The sequence below is a fragment of the Elephantulus edwardii genome, unplaced genomic scaffold (genome assembly GCF_000299155.1).
Source record: "Elephantulus edwardii isolate Elephantulus edwardi_28Jun2011 unplaced genomic scaffold, EleEdw1.0 scaffold00213, whole genome shotgun sequence".
NCBI lineage: Eukaryota > Metazoa > Chordata > Mammalia > Macroscelidea > Macroscelididae > Elephantulus > Elephantulus edwardii.
This window is the reverse complement of record NW_006399963.1, coordinates 4,166,557-4,184,206: the sequence shown is the minus strand read 5'-3', so window position 1 is coordinate 4,184,206 and position 17,650 is coordinate 4,166,557. Positions and strand designations below refer to the sequence as shown.

The 17,650-nt window shown below is 39.7% G+C and overlaps 1 protein-coding gene across 4 annotated transcripts in view; it reads right to left on the bottom strand.

The window, feature by feature from the left end:
* Window positions 1-17,650, bottom strand: part of FAM21C (family with sequence similarity 21, member C) — a 156,768-nt gene that overhangs the window by 82,367 nt on the left and 56,751 nt on the right. For all 4 annotated transcript variants that reach the window (XM_006897713.1, XM_006897714.1, XM_006897715.1 and 1 more), the window contains 5 exons: window positions 17,331-17,388; window positions 13,261-13,320; window positions 12,726-12,884; window positions 7,253-7,374; window positions 4,952-5,038 (listed from right to left, as the gene is read on the bottom strand). In XM_006897713.1, coding sequence (XP_006897775.1) covers window positions 4,952-5,038; window positions 7,253-7,374; window positions 12,726-12,884; window positions 13,261-13,320; window positions 17,331-17,388 — 486 coding nt within the window. The remainder of the gene's footprint in view (window positions 1-4,951; window positions 5,039-7,252; window positions 7,375-12,725; window positions 12,885-13,260; window positions 13,321-17,330; window positions 17,389-17,650) is intronic.

Here is a 17,650-nt window from a genome sequence, read left to right as displayed (position 1 = left end):
GGGATAATTGGGATGGGAGTGTCAGAGACAGTGCGATTGGCACAGGACAGAGCGGAGTTTAGGGCTGTTGTACATAGGGTCGCTATGAGTCGCAGGTGACTCAACGGCACATAACAACAACAACAACAACAATTTAATCTGGGTGCTGAACAAATCATTCAAGAAGCTATACTCCATAAAGAAGAATGTGGCATCAGGATAACATACATTATATAAAACAATCTTGCTTGTTATAAGTTAGGAAAACTTGAAATACTTGCTACAGAAGATCAAGGACTACAGCCTTCAATATGGATTGCATCCCAACATCAAGAAGACAAAAATCTTCACCACTGGGCTGATAAGCAACATCATGATAGATAGAGAAAAGATTGAAATTGTCAATGATTTCATATTACTTAGGTCTACAATCAATACTCTTGGTACCAGTAGTCAGGAGATCAAGAGACATATTGCATTGGGCAAGTCCACCATCAGGAACCTTCTGAAACTACTAAGGAGCAATGATGTCAGCTTAAAGACTACACCTGATTCAGGCCATGATCTTTTCAGTCACTTGCTATGTGTTTGAGAACTGGACTATGACTAAGGATGGTAGAAAAAGAATTGATGCCTTTGACCTGTGGTATTGGAGAAGATGGCCTGCCAAAAGAACAAACAGATATGCCTTCGAGAAAGTGTAGCTAGTGTGATTCGTGGAGGCAAGGATGGCAAAGCTTTGTTTCATATGCTTTGTTGGGAAGGGTGGAGGGCTGGAGGAGAAGAAGACCTCCAATGAGATGGACTGACACAGTGACAGCAACACTTGGCTCTAGTATGTCAGAGATGATGAGGATGGCCCAGGACAGGATCTGTTGTTCACAGGGTTGCTTATGAGTCATATCTGACTTGATGGCACCTAAAACAATAGTGGTTGGTGCTTTCCCTGTGGAAAACTGCTGGATTAGAAGATCTCGATGTCTGCTAGCTTGATTTTTCGCTTGTTTATATTAATATGATGATTTTTGGTGAAAATATACACAGTAATGGATACACCATCTCAATAAATGATCCACCATCTCAACAACAACAACAAAATAGACACTATCAACACTCTTAAACCAAGTGGTAGAGCCTATGTCTTGTTGTTGTTGTTGTTATGTGCCGTCGAGTCATTTGCGACTCATAGCGACCCTATGCACAACAGCCCTAAACCCTGCTCTATCCTGCGCCAACCGCACTGCCTCTGACACACCCATCCCGATTACCCCAGTCACCGAATCAATCCATCTCATAGAGGGTCTTCCGCTCCTGCGCTGTCCCTCCACCCTCCCAAGCATGATGTCCCTCTCCAAGGACCCGTCCCTCCTGGCAACATGTCCAAAGTATGTCAGACAAAGCCCCAGAATCCTTGCCTCCAAGGAGTAGCTTGGTTTAATCCTCTCCAAGATGAATCTGTTTGTTTTCCTGGCAGTCCATGGTACATTCAGTACTCTTCTCCAGCACCACAGCTCAAAAGCATCCACTCTCCTTCTGTCCTCCCTAGTCATTGTCCAACTCTCTGATGCATAACAAGCGATTGCAAAGACCATGGCCTGTATCAGGCGCACCTTAGTCTCCAGAGAGACACCTTTGTTCCTGAGTACTTTAGAGAGGTCCCTAACAGCAGACTTTCCAATCGCAATACGCTTTTTGATTTCCTGACTGCTGGTGCCAAGAGTGTTGACTGTGGAGCAGAGCAAACTGAAGCTGTGAACAATCTCAATCTCTTTGCCATCCATCCTGACGCTGCCAGTTGGTCCAGTGGTGAGAATCTTTGTCTTCTTGACACTGAGCCCCAGTCCATACTGAAGGCTGCAGTCCCTGACCCTACACAGCAAGTGCATGAGGTCCTCCTCAGTTTCAGCAAGCAGGGATGTGTCATCTGCATAATGCAGATTGTTAATAGATCTTCCACCAATCCTGATGCCACAATTCTCTTCATAGAGCCCAGCTTCTCGGATAATCTGCTCTGCATACATGTTGAAAAGGTATGGAGACAGGATGCATCCCCGGCGTACACCCTTCCCAATTTTGAAGCATGCAGTGTTACCCTGCTCTGTTCTGACTACTGCCTCTTGATCCAAGTACAGGTTTCGCATTAGCACAATTAAATGTTCTGGGATTCCCATTCTTCTCAGAGTCAGCCACAGTTTGTTATGATCCACACAGTCAAATGCCTTTGCATAATCAATGAAACACAGATAGACACTCTTCTGGTATTCTCTGCTTCCAGCTAAGATCCATCTAACATCAGCTACAATATCCCTAGTACCATGACCCCTTCTAAACCTAGCCTGGACTTCTGGTAATTCTCTGCTGATGCGCTGTTCCAGTCGTTTTTGGATAATCTTCAGTAGATTCTTGCTTGCAAGTGAAATCAGTGAGATTGTTCTGTAGTTTCCACACTCAGTTGGGTCGCCCTTCTTTGGAATGGGAACAAACATAGATCTCTTCCAGTCAGTTGGCCAAGTGGTTGTTCTCCAGATTTCTTGGCACAACTTGGTGAGCACATCCAGGGCAGCATCTGTTAGCTGAAAATACTTCAATAGGTATACCATCTATTCCTGGGGCCTTATTTTTTGCTATTCCTTCAAAGCAGCTTGAACTTCTTCCTTCATCACCAGAGGCTCTTGCTCATATGTTATTTCATTAAATTCTTCTGTATCTGTCAATTCCTTTTGATACAATGACTCAGAATATTCCTTCCATCTTCTTTTAATACTACCTGGATCATTTAATATTCTGCCTAAAGCATCTAGGAGTATTAAGAGACAATAAAATGACAGATGTTTCATAGGCCATAAAATCTGGAGTGAATGATTCTAAAGCAATAGATAGTTAGAACACCTCTTAAGTTACAGAAATTGCTCTTTCAATTTCCTTATGCCAGTTCACAAGGGTAGGATGCAGACAGGGAACAAAGCATCCTTGCCCTCACAGAGCTTTCTCTAGTTGCAGATAGAGACAGTAACAAAAAAAAATGTGCAAATAAACAATCCTGTCTGGTAATAAAGTACTCTGGTTTAAAAACAAACAAACAAAACACAAATAAAAAAGCCCTAAGACAATAAACCAGGAGGAGATGAGAAGTGATATGTGTTGGCTGGCGTGCTGCCATGTGCAGGTGCTCCAGGAAGGGTACAAGAAGAGACTGGAAGAATGGGAAAAGGTGAGCTATTCAGATTTTTAAAGTGCTTGATATGCATGGAAAAAGTATACCAGGGCCACAGATTAGAGTGTGCTTGAGGGATAGCAATGAGGCCAACGTGGGTGTCACAAAGTGTCAAAGCAAAGCTGAGACACAACACAGAGTACCAGACATACGTGGTAGGCACTGTATGGCAGCAATGTGGCTTAAATGGACTTCCTCCTGTCCATCAGCCTTCCAATGAAATGCAAGCTTCAGAGGTTTCACCTACATGAAGGGTAATCACTTTTCTTTCAGAGAGTTATATGTTCATCCTGGCTATTATAAGGTCCAATCATGAAACTTAACCCAGGAGTGCATGGTTTCTTGACATTACATGTAAATTTTGGTATGTTTTCATATATTCCTGTAAAGGGGATTTATTACTTTCTATTATATCTCATACAGGTCTCTAATCCTTTAAAAGGACAGAGCTTTAGGGGAACTCTGGTGGCCTAGTGGCAAGAAGCTGTGCTGCAATCCCAAGGGCATGTGGTTCGAATTCACCAGATGCTTTGGTGGAGGAGGGGCAATCTCTTCCTGTGCCAATTGAATCTGATTCGATGGTACACAAGAGGGGAAAAATAAAAAAAAAGGCCAGAGCTCTGTAGGCGTCAAAGGAAATAGTGAGACTTCTGAGAGTTAATATGGGCCTGCTGAAAGGACCAAAGCTGGCTGCAATCAGTGCCAATCCAAATCTGTTACCAAGTCACAGCAAGACAGAAGAAAGGTTAGTATGACTGCCCATGAGCAGCATGCTGACCTCTACTTGGGCTCAAGAGCTTCAATGCATCATGCCCTACAAACAGCACATAACTTTGAGCAGAACTGTTTCTCCACTAGAATCACAGTCCCTTGAATATTCTCTCAAGGATGTCTCCTGTGCAAAATATAATCCAGACTTGAGACTATATTTTTGTCAGAAGATGAACTGTAGTCAAATAAAACAGTGAAAAGTATTATATTTACTTACTGTTTCTAAAGGTCATATATTCTCAAGTTATTCTCAAAGAAAGAATTTAAATACTTAAACATTAAAGCATTCCAGTAGCAGAGAGTCTCTCTCACCTTTAGGAAAGGAGAAGTAGGCATGCAGTGGATGCCCTTCAGGACCAGACATTCTTGTACCAGCTAGATTTACAGCAGCAGCAGCCATAGCCAAAGCAGAAAACTAGAGAATCAACATGAGATGAGACTGCTACCTACCCCCTCATGGACAAAACAGGAGCTAAGCTAAGAGCCTTTGCCAAGTTTTTTTGGACAACTTGGAGGGGGACAGTATCAGCCAATATTGGCAGATCTGAGAACTTTGTAACACTGGCCTTATGCCACAAAGCTTAAGACTGAAGTGCTTACAAGCACATTTTGGAAGCTGTTTTGGTTGTATTCTGTTAATAATATTTTAACTTCCCCAATATGGTTCTGTGTGGTCTATGAACTATCACATTGGATTTTTGATCTAGTAAAGCAATAAAATTGCTGTTGAAATGAGTACAAAGTGGTACAGGACGATGAGGGACATATCTGACCTCAGGAGAATTGGTTTTGTGTTACTGAGGTTGTTGACGGGGACATTACCCCTTTGTAAAGTTGGTGAAGGTCAGATATGACCATCCCCAGATGGCCCTTGCTCCTTTTATATCTTGTATTTCTGAGAAATATCTAATTCACAAATAACTTCTAATGTCACCAGCAATGAGAATTCATGGATTAATACCCAGAACTAAAAAAAGTACTCCATACCTCAGAGTCCTCCTCATCTGAAAATAATCCTTTTTGAGTCTTTGTTTCTAACAAGGGCTTGACACTTTGGATGGAAGGGAGGACCACCTTTGTTGATGGAGAAACAAAAAGTCAGTAAATATGACAGACAGAAATGAGAGTTTATCAACTGACCATTCAGAAAATTGAGTCCCTGCTGTTATAAGTGTGCCAGGGAACCAGATACAAATGTGTATGAAATCACCACAAAAGAGAAATAATGGGAAAAGCAACAACAATAATAACAAGAGATATGGAAATATGGAAGACTGTTCCTTCAGAAAGCATGGACAGCTTGGGTAAAGGGAGATGATACAAGCATTGACATTATAGGTAAGAGGAGAACAATGAAAGACAAGAAAGCAAGAAGAAACAAGGAGTGATAATAGAGTATCAGCAAGCAGTACAGACCAACCGTATCATACAGCACACAAGGGATGCATATAAACACGGAGTAGAAAGAAATTCAGGACAACCAGGTTCTAAAATGGGCTTTTAGCTGAGATTGTCAGAAGAAGGTCAGAGGTTTAGAGCAAGGATGTGGCATGCTTTAGCAGTGAATTCTGCAGGATAGCAGGGGAAGGGACAGCAGCTAGAGCGCTTATGGACAGATGAGGACACATCTCATTGGCCAAACACAAGGCAATTTTAGCATCAAAAAGAATAATGATGGTAATAGGTTATAATACATGGAATAAAGAATTTAAGACCCTGTAGTCATACTAACTTATTAATGGCAAAGGTAAACAGGGTAGCTTTCTAACAGGATGATATAGTGAATAGTCATTTAACCAAGGGCTTAAATCCTAGTGGCACAAGAGACATAATGCACCTCTTGATTCAATACTACAGGAAGTACACAGCTTTTCCTAGAGGGTATTCTTGCCTAAAAGTGGTAAGTGGGAATATAATTACCAGAAATAACCAGGTGTAATGTCAGCCTAAAAGTTGGCTTTTTAGGCATTACAGTTAGCACTCTCTGGTCTCCAGTTACCTTAGGCACATGGTAACTGCAGGCACATGGTTTTGCAAATCAGTATGATCTTATAAATCACCAACAGATGTGGGATTTGGATAAGAGGAAGACTGCTTTCCTGGGGGGCAAGTCTTGGGCAAGCAAGACTTGTGGCAACAAAACTTGAGGGAGACTGGAGCAAGATCCTTGTGGAGGAGAGAGTCTAGCAGTGCTGTGGAGAAACTGTGGCAAGGTGTGACCTGAGGCTTCTTGTATTTGTGCTGGACACAGTTAAAGGTTTTTGCTGTTCTTGCCAGACGTTTAAAGGAGAAGCTTACCTAAAACTGCTCTGCGTCAAATCTTGCTGGATGATTTGGATTTGACTGTTGAACTGAAACCAGAGCCTGAATTAATTAGAGAATTGTACCCTAGAACTTGGGCTAAAATCTGGCTTGTATTGGGTGATATTCTTTGCCTCCTCCATTCTCCAATTTCCTTCCCTAATAAATCCATTTGTTAACACCACAACTCTAAGTCTATGAGTCAACAATGAATAAATGAATCCCTTGCTGCTGGTGGGGCTCTAGAGGAACCATGGGGCTGGGCTATGGGCTCTTTAACTGCTTTCTGCTCTGGGGCAGTGAGGGGCTGTGTTATTCTCACTCCCTCAGGCCCTTTCAGATAGATGCTTATGGTTCTGTGCCCCATGTCCCGTTTTCTCCTCTGTAGACATCAGGTGAATTCAGTAGTGAGATATGCTAAAGGAAAACTGGCTTGCCATGAACAGGAAACAAAAGATGAAGGAATGTGGTTTCAGATGAAAAGGAGATTAGAGATGTAGGGCTGCTCCACGAACAAACACTACTTTGTTTCTGTAACAAGCAGGGAAACTAGAATACAACTAAATATTATATAATGTTAAATCAGCATTACATTCCTGAGGTGTGATTTTAAAAAGACAGTTTGGAAACAAATGCAATAATTTAAATATGGACTAGATATGCAGTAAAGTCTACTACCAAATTAGTGTTAATTTCCCTGTTGTGGGAGTCTTTTTTTAAAAGAGATATTTGATGTAACATCCAGGTGTTACATGACACAATTAACACAACTTTAAATATTTTAGGGAAAATGTGCATACTTAGAAAAGGCAAAATGTTACCTGTTGAGTCTAGGTTCTAGCTATATGGGTGTATATTTCAACTTTCCATGTGAGAAGTTTTTTACAATAAATTTTAAAATAAACAATACTTCCCTTCACAGTTCCAGATGAATTGTCAAGATATCCCCAGTTCACATTTCTGTGTTCGATTTGCACTCCTGCTCACCTTTTTGTCTGCTCTAGCTTTATTTTCATCTATGTGAGTCACAGCAGCTTCTGGTAAAGCTTTTTCCTTAAAAAGATCTCCTTCTTCATCATCAACGATATCAGCAGTAGATTTGACCTTGTCTTTAAAAAAATACATGAAATAAAATTACAGCAAGATAAAAAAAAAACCACCTTTCCATAAAATTCAAGATTAAAAAAATTTTTCACTCCTTAGTAGAAAAGAGTTGTACTGGCAACTCAAAGGTATATGGTTTGAATTTACTAGATGCTCTGTAGGAGAAAGATGGACCATGTCCTTCTATGCAATTTACAGCCTCAAACTCCTGGAGGGTCAGTTGTAAATAACAACAAAGAAATAAATAGAAAAGTTATATATTTCTTGATGAGTTATGAAAAAATACTAAATGGAACTCAACCTTCACCAACTTTACAAAGGGGTAATGTCCCCGTCAACAACCTCAGTAACACAAAACCAAAAAATGCATTTCCAATGGAAATTTTCCAAGAACATACAAACAGTTCAGATAAAATCCAGGACATACAGTGTAGCCCTCTAATTGACACATTTATCTAAGCAACATCAATCTATTGCTTAAGATAGCTTGGACTCAATTAACCTATAGACAGAAAAATATTACATTTAAGGCCATGAAGTTCATTATTCTAGGAGCGTCTCTCAAGTGACACTTAAAAGTCAGAGTATGTTGTTGTTGTTAAGTGTTAATAGCGACCCTATGAAGGAGAGTACTCAACGCTTGGGTGTCTCTCATCCTCTCTCCAGGTTCACAGAGTTTCCAGAGGCAAGCTATTACGGAAGTGGATGCCATTCCTCCTTCCAGTCAGAGTACAGAGAACCATATAAAAGTAAATAATAATATTTCCCTTTAATGATATCCCTATTAAACCAAGAAAATCATCACTAACAGTCTGATATGTTGTTGCGTGCTTTTGAGTAGGAACTGACTAATAGCTGACCCTCGAGAGAATTTTCAGAGGTTTTATACTGAATGAGAGGAGATTGTCCAAATTTCTCCCAAGGAGCAGCTGGAAGATTAAAACAGTATGCGTTAGGGTTGACAGCACAACTTCTTACCTTTAGGACATCAAAGCTCCCTAACAATCTCATATACATTCCTTTTATTTCCACAGATGATGTTCTCAGATATTAATTTCAGTTATTCACAAATGAAAAACATAATTTGAACAATGCAGTCTCCAATTTGCAGTTTTCAATTAATGTACCCTGGGACAGCTTTCCACACCAACATAGACAGAAATAATAAATTACCTCACTGATTACATGGGTAGCTTCCAACTTTCATGATTACAAGCACAGCTGCACTGAACGAGGTGTGTATCATTCAAACAACAGCACTGTCTCATTAATGATCCAAGAGACTAATAGTTGGCAAAGGAAATGACATCAACTTACTCTAAGTCAGCTCGCAGTGATATCTATATTATAAATTATTTCAGTCACTATGACCATTACTTTGATATCAGTTCAGTCTGCATGTTTTTGCTCTCAGATGTTAATGAGTTGGCTCTAAATTACAGTGATTCTACCTGTAACAGAATACTAACAAATCCTTCACCAGAGTCAAAATCTCTGCTGTACGGGAAGCCCATTGTTGCAACCACTGTTGTCAATCCATTTCCTTGAAGTTCTTCCTCACCTTGGCTGGCTGACCTTTGTACTTTACCTAAGTATGACCCCTCTGATCACAAACCCACATAATATAAAAATGTCTTACAATCTCACTTCAAAGGAGCATTCTGGTTATATTTCTTCCAAGATAGGTATGCTTGTTCTTTTGGCAGTCCATGGTATAATCAATATTCTTTACCATATGATTCTGTGGCATCAATTTTTCTTTATTTTTTTGTCTTTAGTCTTTTTTTTTGGTTGTCCAACTTTCACATATGTATGTTGTTATGTGTTGTGAAATCAAAACCAACTCATACCTGACCCTCCAGTGGTTATTTAGAGGCAGTAAAATACATGGGAGGAGACTACCCATCTTTCTGAAAAGCTGGTGGATTCAAACCATGTACCCGTGGGCTGATAGCACATCCTCTTAACCACGAGGTCACCAGTTGCTGTTATTATTATATGACATCGAGTTGCCTGTGATGCATAGTGACCCTATGCACATAGCTCTAAAACCTGTCCTATTCTGAGCTCCCATGTATAAGAGGTGATTGAAAATATTATGGCTTGGGTGAGGTACACCTTAGACCTCAAACTGACAGCCTTTTTCTCTAGCACTTTAAAGAGGTCTTTGGCAGCAGATTTGCCCAGTGCAATATGTCCTTTGATTTCATGACTGCTGCTACCATGGATGCTAATTGTGGATCTGAATAAAATGAAATCACTGGCAATTTTAATTTTCTCCATTTACCAGGATGTTCTTTATTGGTCTGGTTGTGAGATTTGTTTAATGTCAATGTCACCTATAATGAAGGTGATAGTCTTAAGCCTTTTTCAGTAAGTGCTTCAAGTCTTCATTATATACAAAGATGTCATCTGTGTATGGCAGACTGCCAATCCTACTGGCTATAAGTAAATTCACGCTTCATAATTTTTTAAAAAGGTATTTGCAATGCATAAGTTTTTGATCTTACAAAATTCTATCATGAGGTCTCCAGCCTCATTTCTAAAATCAAAGCCATTTTCCAACCACCAATCCTTCTTGTTTCCAATTTTTGCAATTCAATCATCAATTATTAAGTGCATGCTGATTGCACGTTTCCTCACTTTCAGACTGCAGAATTTGGTACACATTCCCAATTTCTTCACCTTTGGCTTTGTTGTTTGGTATATAAATCTGAACAGTAGTCATTTTAGCAGGTTTTCCTTGTATGTATATAGATATTAATCATAAAATCACTGACAACATACTTCAGGATAGATTTTGAACTGTTTTCTTTGAATATGAACATTGAATAAGGCCATTCCTCTTGAATATGTGATTCCTAACATAGTAGACTATAAGACTGTCTGACTGAAAATCACCAAGACCAATCTATTTGAGCTCACTAATGCTTAAGATATAGAACTTTATCTGTTCCATTTAATTTCTCAAAATTCCAATTTTTATTATTATTCATTTTAATGAAAATTTACAGAGATTTTGGATTTCCATTCATTCATTGTTGCACTTTTCTCCCTGCCCACCCCTCCCCTCCTGTTCATTCCTCTCTTTGAAAAGCGATATATGATAGGGTATTATGGTTATCATAGGAGTCCAGAATTAAGAGTTGCATAGTGGAGTGCACTCGGAGCTGGGGGATTGTATACCAATGAAGGAGTTTTTCTGTTGCTTTTCAAAGAGAGGAGTGAACTGGGAGGATGAGGGGGCAGGGAGAAAAGTGCAACAATGAATGAATGGAAATCCAAAATCTCTGTAAATGTTCATTAAAATTAATAAAATAAAATTAAATAAATAAATGAAATTAGGAGGTGAAAAAATACCTCACCAAACTCTAGGAAAGGACATTTTGTTTGGGGCAATGGAGAGTCAGTGAAAATGAGAAACCCTCCAAGAGATTGATTTGTCATAATAGCCATAACAATGGGCTCAAATATACCCATGGTCATGACAATGGTTCAGATTTGCCAAGGTTTCATTTTAATGTATGTAAAATCATTGCATCGGACAGAGCTGATTGGATGTTAACTGACAACAAATAACAACAACCTAGATATTTTAGTAAACAGATTTTTTTCTCTTAAAAAAAAAAGAAAAGAAAATTTCTTTCATTGTCATACTATTTCTCCCCCCAAGTCCAATCCACTACGTAGCCTTCGTTCTGGACTCCTGTCATGACAATAATACCTAATCATATATACCTTTTAAACAGTTCTCTCTCTCATCTGTTTCAATGCAGTATATATAATTTATCCTATCTTTCTCAGTCTCCCCCCATCCCCTAAGTCAGTCCCGTTTTATGGTTTATACAGTAATACTATGCAATATTTGTCTTTTTGTGACTGAGATATTTCACTCAGCATACTGTCCTCCAGGGACATCCATTTTGAATAATATTTCATGAGTTCCTTGTTTTTCAAGGCAGCGTAGTATTCCATTGTGTGACTATACCACAGCTTCTCTATCCATTTGATTGTTGATGGGCACTTAGGTTGTTTCCAACTCTTTGCTATTGTGAACAAAGCCGCAATAAACATGGGTTTATTTATGCATATATCTGCTTGGGTGGTGGTTATGGTTTCTTTGGGATATATTCCAAGTAGTGGAATTGGTGGGTCAAATGGTGGATATTTTCAGCTGTTTCTCTTCATTTTGAGTCATGGCACACCAGAAAATGCAGGTTGTTCATATAGCTGCATTCCAACCCCTTTAGTAAGGCAGACTCTCCTCTGAGGAGGCAAATCTTCCCCTTGTCATATTTTAACTGCCTTCCAACTTGGGGGCCTCATCTTCTGGTACTTTTATCAGATAATGTTCTGCTATTATTCATAAGGTTTTCAAGGGCCAATTATTTCACAAGTGGATGATCAGTCCTGCTTCCTATTCTGCCTGAATCTGAAAGCTGCACTGTCCACCACTGGTGACTCTAGTATATTTAAAATATCAGTGCATAGCTTCTAGCATCACAACAACCACTGTTTGACAAACTGACACATGTCAGTCTGCACTGATCTGGAGATACTGAGCTTTACACCTTCTAAAAGAACTAGCTGTTTAGTATTATGTTCTAAACTTGCCACAGAAAAGAAAAAGGAATTCACATATTTTGTTTCTTAATGCATTCTAGTTTTGCATAGTTCTCATGAAGAAACTTTCACCAAGTTTCTGAAATGTGTGTGCAGCTCAGTGACCTACTCTCTTCTGTAATGGCACCCAGTGACCCAGTCACATAGAAATGTTCCTGCTACAAGTGTGGTCCACAAGACCAGTGCCCCGCAGCACCTGGTAGGTGGTTAGGGATGAAGAATCTCAGGTACCATACCATGTCAGATTTGTCAAATTAGAATTTTGTACAGATGTGACAGCACATTAGAAGACCTTAATTAATTTTGAGGGGGAAAATGAAGAGCATTGAAGTGGACAAGTGGTGGCCAAGTATACCATGTGAGGATATACCCCAGGACACTTGGGTAGACTGAAGAGAAACTGAGGACTAAATAGCTAGCATGTAACTTAATAAAGACTGCTAGAAGAAAGCATGGCTGAATATTCCTCTGTAATTCCAAAAGTATGAACTACAATTCCTGAGCAGAAATTATAGGGGAATAGATTTCCAGTTTCTCCAGGAAAGGTGATCCTAGTAATTAGTTTCTAAAGCTGAAAAATTGGTTCACAAAACAAGAGACCTCCACCATGGTGATTAGAGGGCTCCATTACAAGAATGCTTGAGGAAGGGCTGTGTCACTGCCAGAGACAGAGGTCAGAGGAGTTTCATGTCTTTCTCTCACTAAATCTCTAGACAATAACTAGATAAGATACCTAACTGAGGAGGTTTGCTGGAGGATGATGCAAAAAAGTCATCATCTTCATCATCATCATCAAAGAGTCTAGTAGGAGCTGAGAGGTATGGACTTTTCCCCGCAGTGGACAGCTCAGGCTTCAGGGGCTCTTTCAGTGATGGAACAGAGGCAGCATCCCCTGTGGGTGGAAAAACAGACAGCCACAGCTGGGAGCCAGAGTGGCTCCTAACAGCAATAACAAACATACAACATCAAAAACACCCGTTTTGCTTTAGTTCACCCACAAAGCACATTAATAAGGTTCAATTACTCCCATCTGTTACCGCTACACAAAGTCTTAAAATGGAAAATAATCTGGTCACTTTGGCATTTAAAAACTCAAGATCATTGAATTCTAGGAGACCAACAGCAAACTTCAGAGACAAATTTATTCTCCTAAGTTTTGTAGTGTCCTCTAAAGCAATCAAGTATTTAAGCCAGTACATGCAACATTTTTCTTTTAAAATGACAATACATAAATAGTTTTTAGGAAGATAACCTCTAAGCTAAGATACCTAAAAATACAGAGAGAGCTCCTGCTGGGATTTTCTTTCCAGGTTTGGAGGATGAAGATTCTAAAATGAGAGAAAATTCACAAAGAAAATTACTTCCCTTATTATACCCACTGCCCTGACATATCTGCAACAAAATACATAGCTAATATATTTGTTCCTATCCCAAACAAAGGTGACCCAACAGAGTGTGGAAACTATAAAACAATCTCACTGATTTCACATGCAAGCAAGATTTTACTGAAGATTATCCAAAAACGACTGGAACAGCACATCAGCAGAGAATTACCAGAAGTCCAGGCTGGGTTTAGAAGGGGTCGTGGTACTAGGGATATTGTAGCTGATGTTAGATGGATCTTGGCTGAAAGCAGAGAATACCAGAGGAATGTCTATCTGTGTTTCATTGACTACAAAGGCATTTGACTGTGTCGATCATAACAAACTGTGGCTGAGTCTAAGAAGAATGGGAATCTCAGAACACTTGATCGTGCTAATGCGAAACCTGTACTTGGACCAGGAGGCAGTCATCAGAACAGAGCAAGGGAACACTGCATGGTTCAAAATTGGGAAGGGCGTATGCTAGGAATACATCCTATCTCCATACCTTTTCAACCTGTATGCAGAAAACAGATTATCTGGGAGGCTGGGCTCTATGAGGAGAAATGTGGGGTCAAGATTGGTGGAAGATCTATCAACAATCTGCGTTATGCAGATGACACAACCCTGCTTCCTGAAACTGAGGAGGACCTGAAACGCTTGCTGCAGAGGGTCAGGGACTGCAGCCTCCAATATAGATTGAGGCTCAATGTCAAAAAGACAAAGATTCTCACCACTGGGCCAATTGGCAGCATCAGGATGGATGGTGAAGAAATTGAGATTGTTCACAGCTTTACTTTGCTTGGCTCCACAGTCAATACTCTTGGAACCAGTAGCGAGGAAATGAAAAGACGTATTGCCATGGGAAAGTCTGCTGTTAGGGACCTCCCCAAAGTACTGAAGAGCAATGGTGTCTCTCTAGAGACTAAGGTGTGTCTGATACAGGCCATGGTCTTTGCAATCACTTGTTATGCATCAGAGAGTTGGACAATGCCCAAGGAGGATAGAAGGAGAATTGATGCCTTTGAGCTGTGGTGCTGGAGAAGAGTATTGAGAGAACCATGGACTGCTAGGAAAACAAACAAATTCGTCCTGGAAAGGGTTAAACCGGGTAGCTTCGTGGAGGCAAGAATTCTGAGGCTCCGTCTAACATACTTTGGACATGTTGTAAAGAGAGACCAATCCTTGGAGAAGGACACCATGCTTGGTAGGGTGGAGGGACGGTGCAGGAGGGGAAGGTCCTCTATGAGGTGCAATGATTCAGTGACTGGGATAATCGGGATGGGAGTGTCAGAGACAGTGCGATTGGCACAGGACAGAGCAGAGTTTAGGGCTGTTGTACATAGGGTCGCCACGAGTCACAAGCGACTCGACGGCACATAACTACAACAACAATATAAAACTTTTAAAATTAATTTTTCCTAAGCAAGACTTTAAAAATACTCAATGACTTTCTTTTTTATGGCTGTAATGATGCTGTTTCCTGTGAATAACAGCATCCACACTGTGCATCCCAGAGTCCCCTGTGACTCTGGTCAAAAAAAGAGCAGGGGCTGGGGTCAAGATATATATGGGAAAGCCAGGGGACAATAATCAGAGCTCCTAAAATGAATTCTCATGCTATTCATCTAATTTATGAAAAAAAATGAACAAATAGAAAAGAACAGCATAAAAAGATGCAACACCATAATTAACTGAAAACATCAACAGTCAAGAGAGAAACTAATTACTGATGTAAAAAAACCTCAAAACACAAACAGGATGCCAGTCAAGTCTGTCAGTATCATCACAAACATGATGACAAACCGATTCAAAGTGGTCAAAACTCTGACAATACATGACAGGAGTCCAGAGAGAAGGCTGCATAGTGGAGTAGACCTGGGGGAGGGTTTGTAAAACAATGAAAGAATTTTTCTTTTACTTTCCAAGAGGGTAGTGTGCTAGGGGGGAGGGTTGGGAGGGGAGAAAAGTGCAACAATGAATGAATGGAAACCAAAGTCTCTGTAAATTTTCATTGAAATTAATAATAAATTAAAAAAATCAAGAAAGATGAAATTATATATATTTATATTTATATTAAAAAACCAACTCTGACAATACACGGCCTGGGACATAGCCTCACTTAAGATAATCACTTCTCAATGCCTAACCACAAATCTAAAGTAAAAAACCTACAGATCTAACAGAATACAATCTCTAGGGAGTTATATATCTTTTTAAAAGTGGTATTAAAAATTTCACAGGTGATTTTAATGTATAGCCAATGTTTTGGATTGAACTGGTCCTCCAAAAGAGAGAACACATACAAATCCCTGTACTTATGCTTAGAAATGGGAGCCTTTTTTGTCTGGAATCAGTTATGTTATACGATGTCATACCAGGGTAGACAGAGTGAACCCCAACTGTAATCTCTTTTGAGTAGTGTTTTAAAAAGAGAAAATGAGTTATAAACAGATGGACAGACATCTGAACAAACAGAACAGAACAGTATAAAACGTGAGACACTATAATTACCAGAAAACACCAACAGCCAAGAGAGAAACTAGTTACTGATGTAAAAAACATCAAAATACACCTATACCAGCACCTATTATTATTCTGCTATTATTATAGCAGAAGGATGTCAAGAATTCCAGTGGCTACCAGAAATAAGAAAAGGGACACAGGAAAGTTCCTCTCTCAAAGGCACTAAAAGAAACCAAGGTGATGGAGACAGAGATTTAGACATGTAGCCTCTAGAATTGTAATATAGTAAAATTCTGTTCTTCTACAGCCACCTACTTTGTGCTGTTTTGTTAGGCATCCCTAGCATAGGGGATCTAGTTTAGGGCCTTAATGATCTCTGTATCATGCAGAATTTTATAAGTGCTTATTTGAATTAAAAGTAATTACATTCAAATATTCTCAACACTACTATAGAATACTTTTCCTGTCAGGCTGTGATGTGGTGTTACAGTTGGCACTTTTTTATGAGTAAAATATGAATGAGTAAAAATGAACTGTTTTTAACCAAATCAAGGAGGGAAAAAACACAACTTCCTTCCTACCTAACAAAGAAGATGTAAGACAGAATTATATTTTATTTTCTGTACTTGTTACGTGTCTGTGACTCAAAGCAACCCTATGTACAACAGTTCTGAATCCTCTCTTTTTCTGAGCCAATCTCATTATCTCCGAAACACCTGGCCCTGTAACCCCAGACACTGTGCCAATCCAGGGTCTCCCTTTCCTGCTTTGTCCCTCCACCCTTCCAAGCATGATGTCCTTCTCCAGGGACTGATCCCTCCTGGCAATATGCCCAAAGTATGTGAAATAGAACTTCAAAATCCTTGCCTCCAAGGAGTGATTTTGTTTTACCCTCTCCAGAACAGCTAAATCCAGACATTCTGATTTCATCTAAGTTACTGATCAGATTCTGTCTTTGAGTATCCCATCTCACCCTAAGAAATACCAACCAATTTTTTTGAGCATGTACAGAAAAATAATTTATAGCAGAGGGTTGACCTTATTTGAACAAACTATCTGGGGAAGGATTAAAAGGAGACAGTGATGCCTCTTAGCCCAGAGGCTGCTCTGCAGCAGATTTCATTCGGAAGGACTGGCTATGTGTGCATTTCCGTGTGAATCTATTTCTTAGAGTTCCTCAACTCCCTTTATGAATAAACAGAAGTTCCTTGCTGCCTAATTCTCTTTATAAACCTGCAGTTCGTTCTGCTCGGACCGTGGTGTGGGATGTTTCCTGCTACTCTATGTCTCCTTTCTAGAAGCCTTCCCTCCCAGCTCCTCTCCTCTTTTAATAAATACTTTGCTTTTGTGAAAAACTGTAGTCTCCTTCTGATTATTCTTATCAGTGGAAGAAAAGGTCCTGCCCCTTTGCAAGTTAGAGAGCCTTTTTCAGGAACAAAACAACTTCAAGTGTCCCATCTCTTAGTGAGAAATGCATGCATTGAATGACAGCATCAGTCCTTCATGCTCACCTTCACAGGCAGAGTCTGGGACTTCCCGGTCCTTTGGGATTTCCGTGAAGAGGTCACTCTGTTAGGATAAGGTACATGTCACAAAATTTGAAAGCAGAAAAAAAAGGTTGGCTGCATTTAGAAAATTCTAAATAAAAGTATTCTGTGATGTTTAAAGCTACTTATCAGGAAATTAAGTCCTGTTAGAAAAACAGTTCCTAAATGAAGACTATGGTACAACTAGCCCGACAAAAAATATAAGACCATTCAGGATACAAAAAAGACAGAATAGGTAAGGTAAGAAACAATTGGCAGTGAAGTAAATTATTACCAGTTTCAAA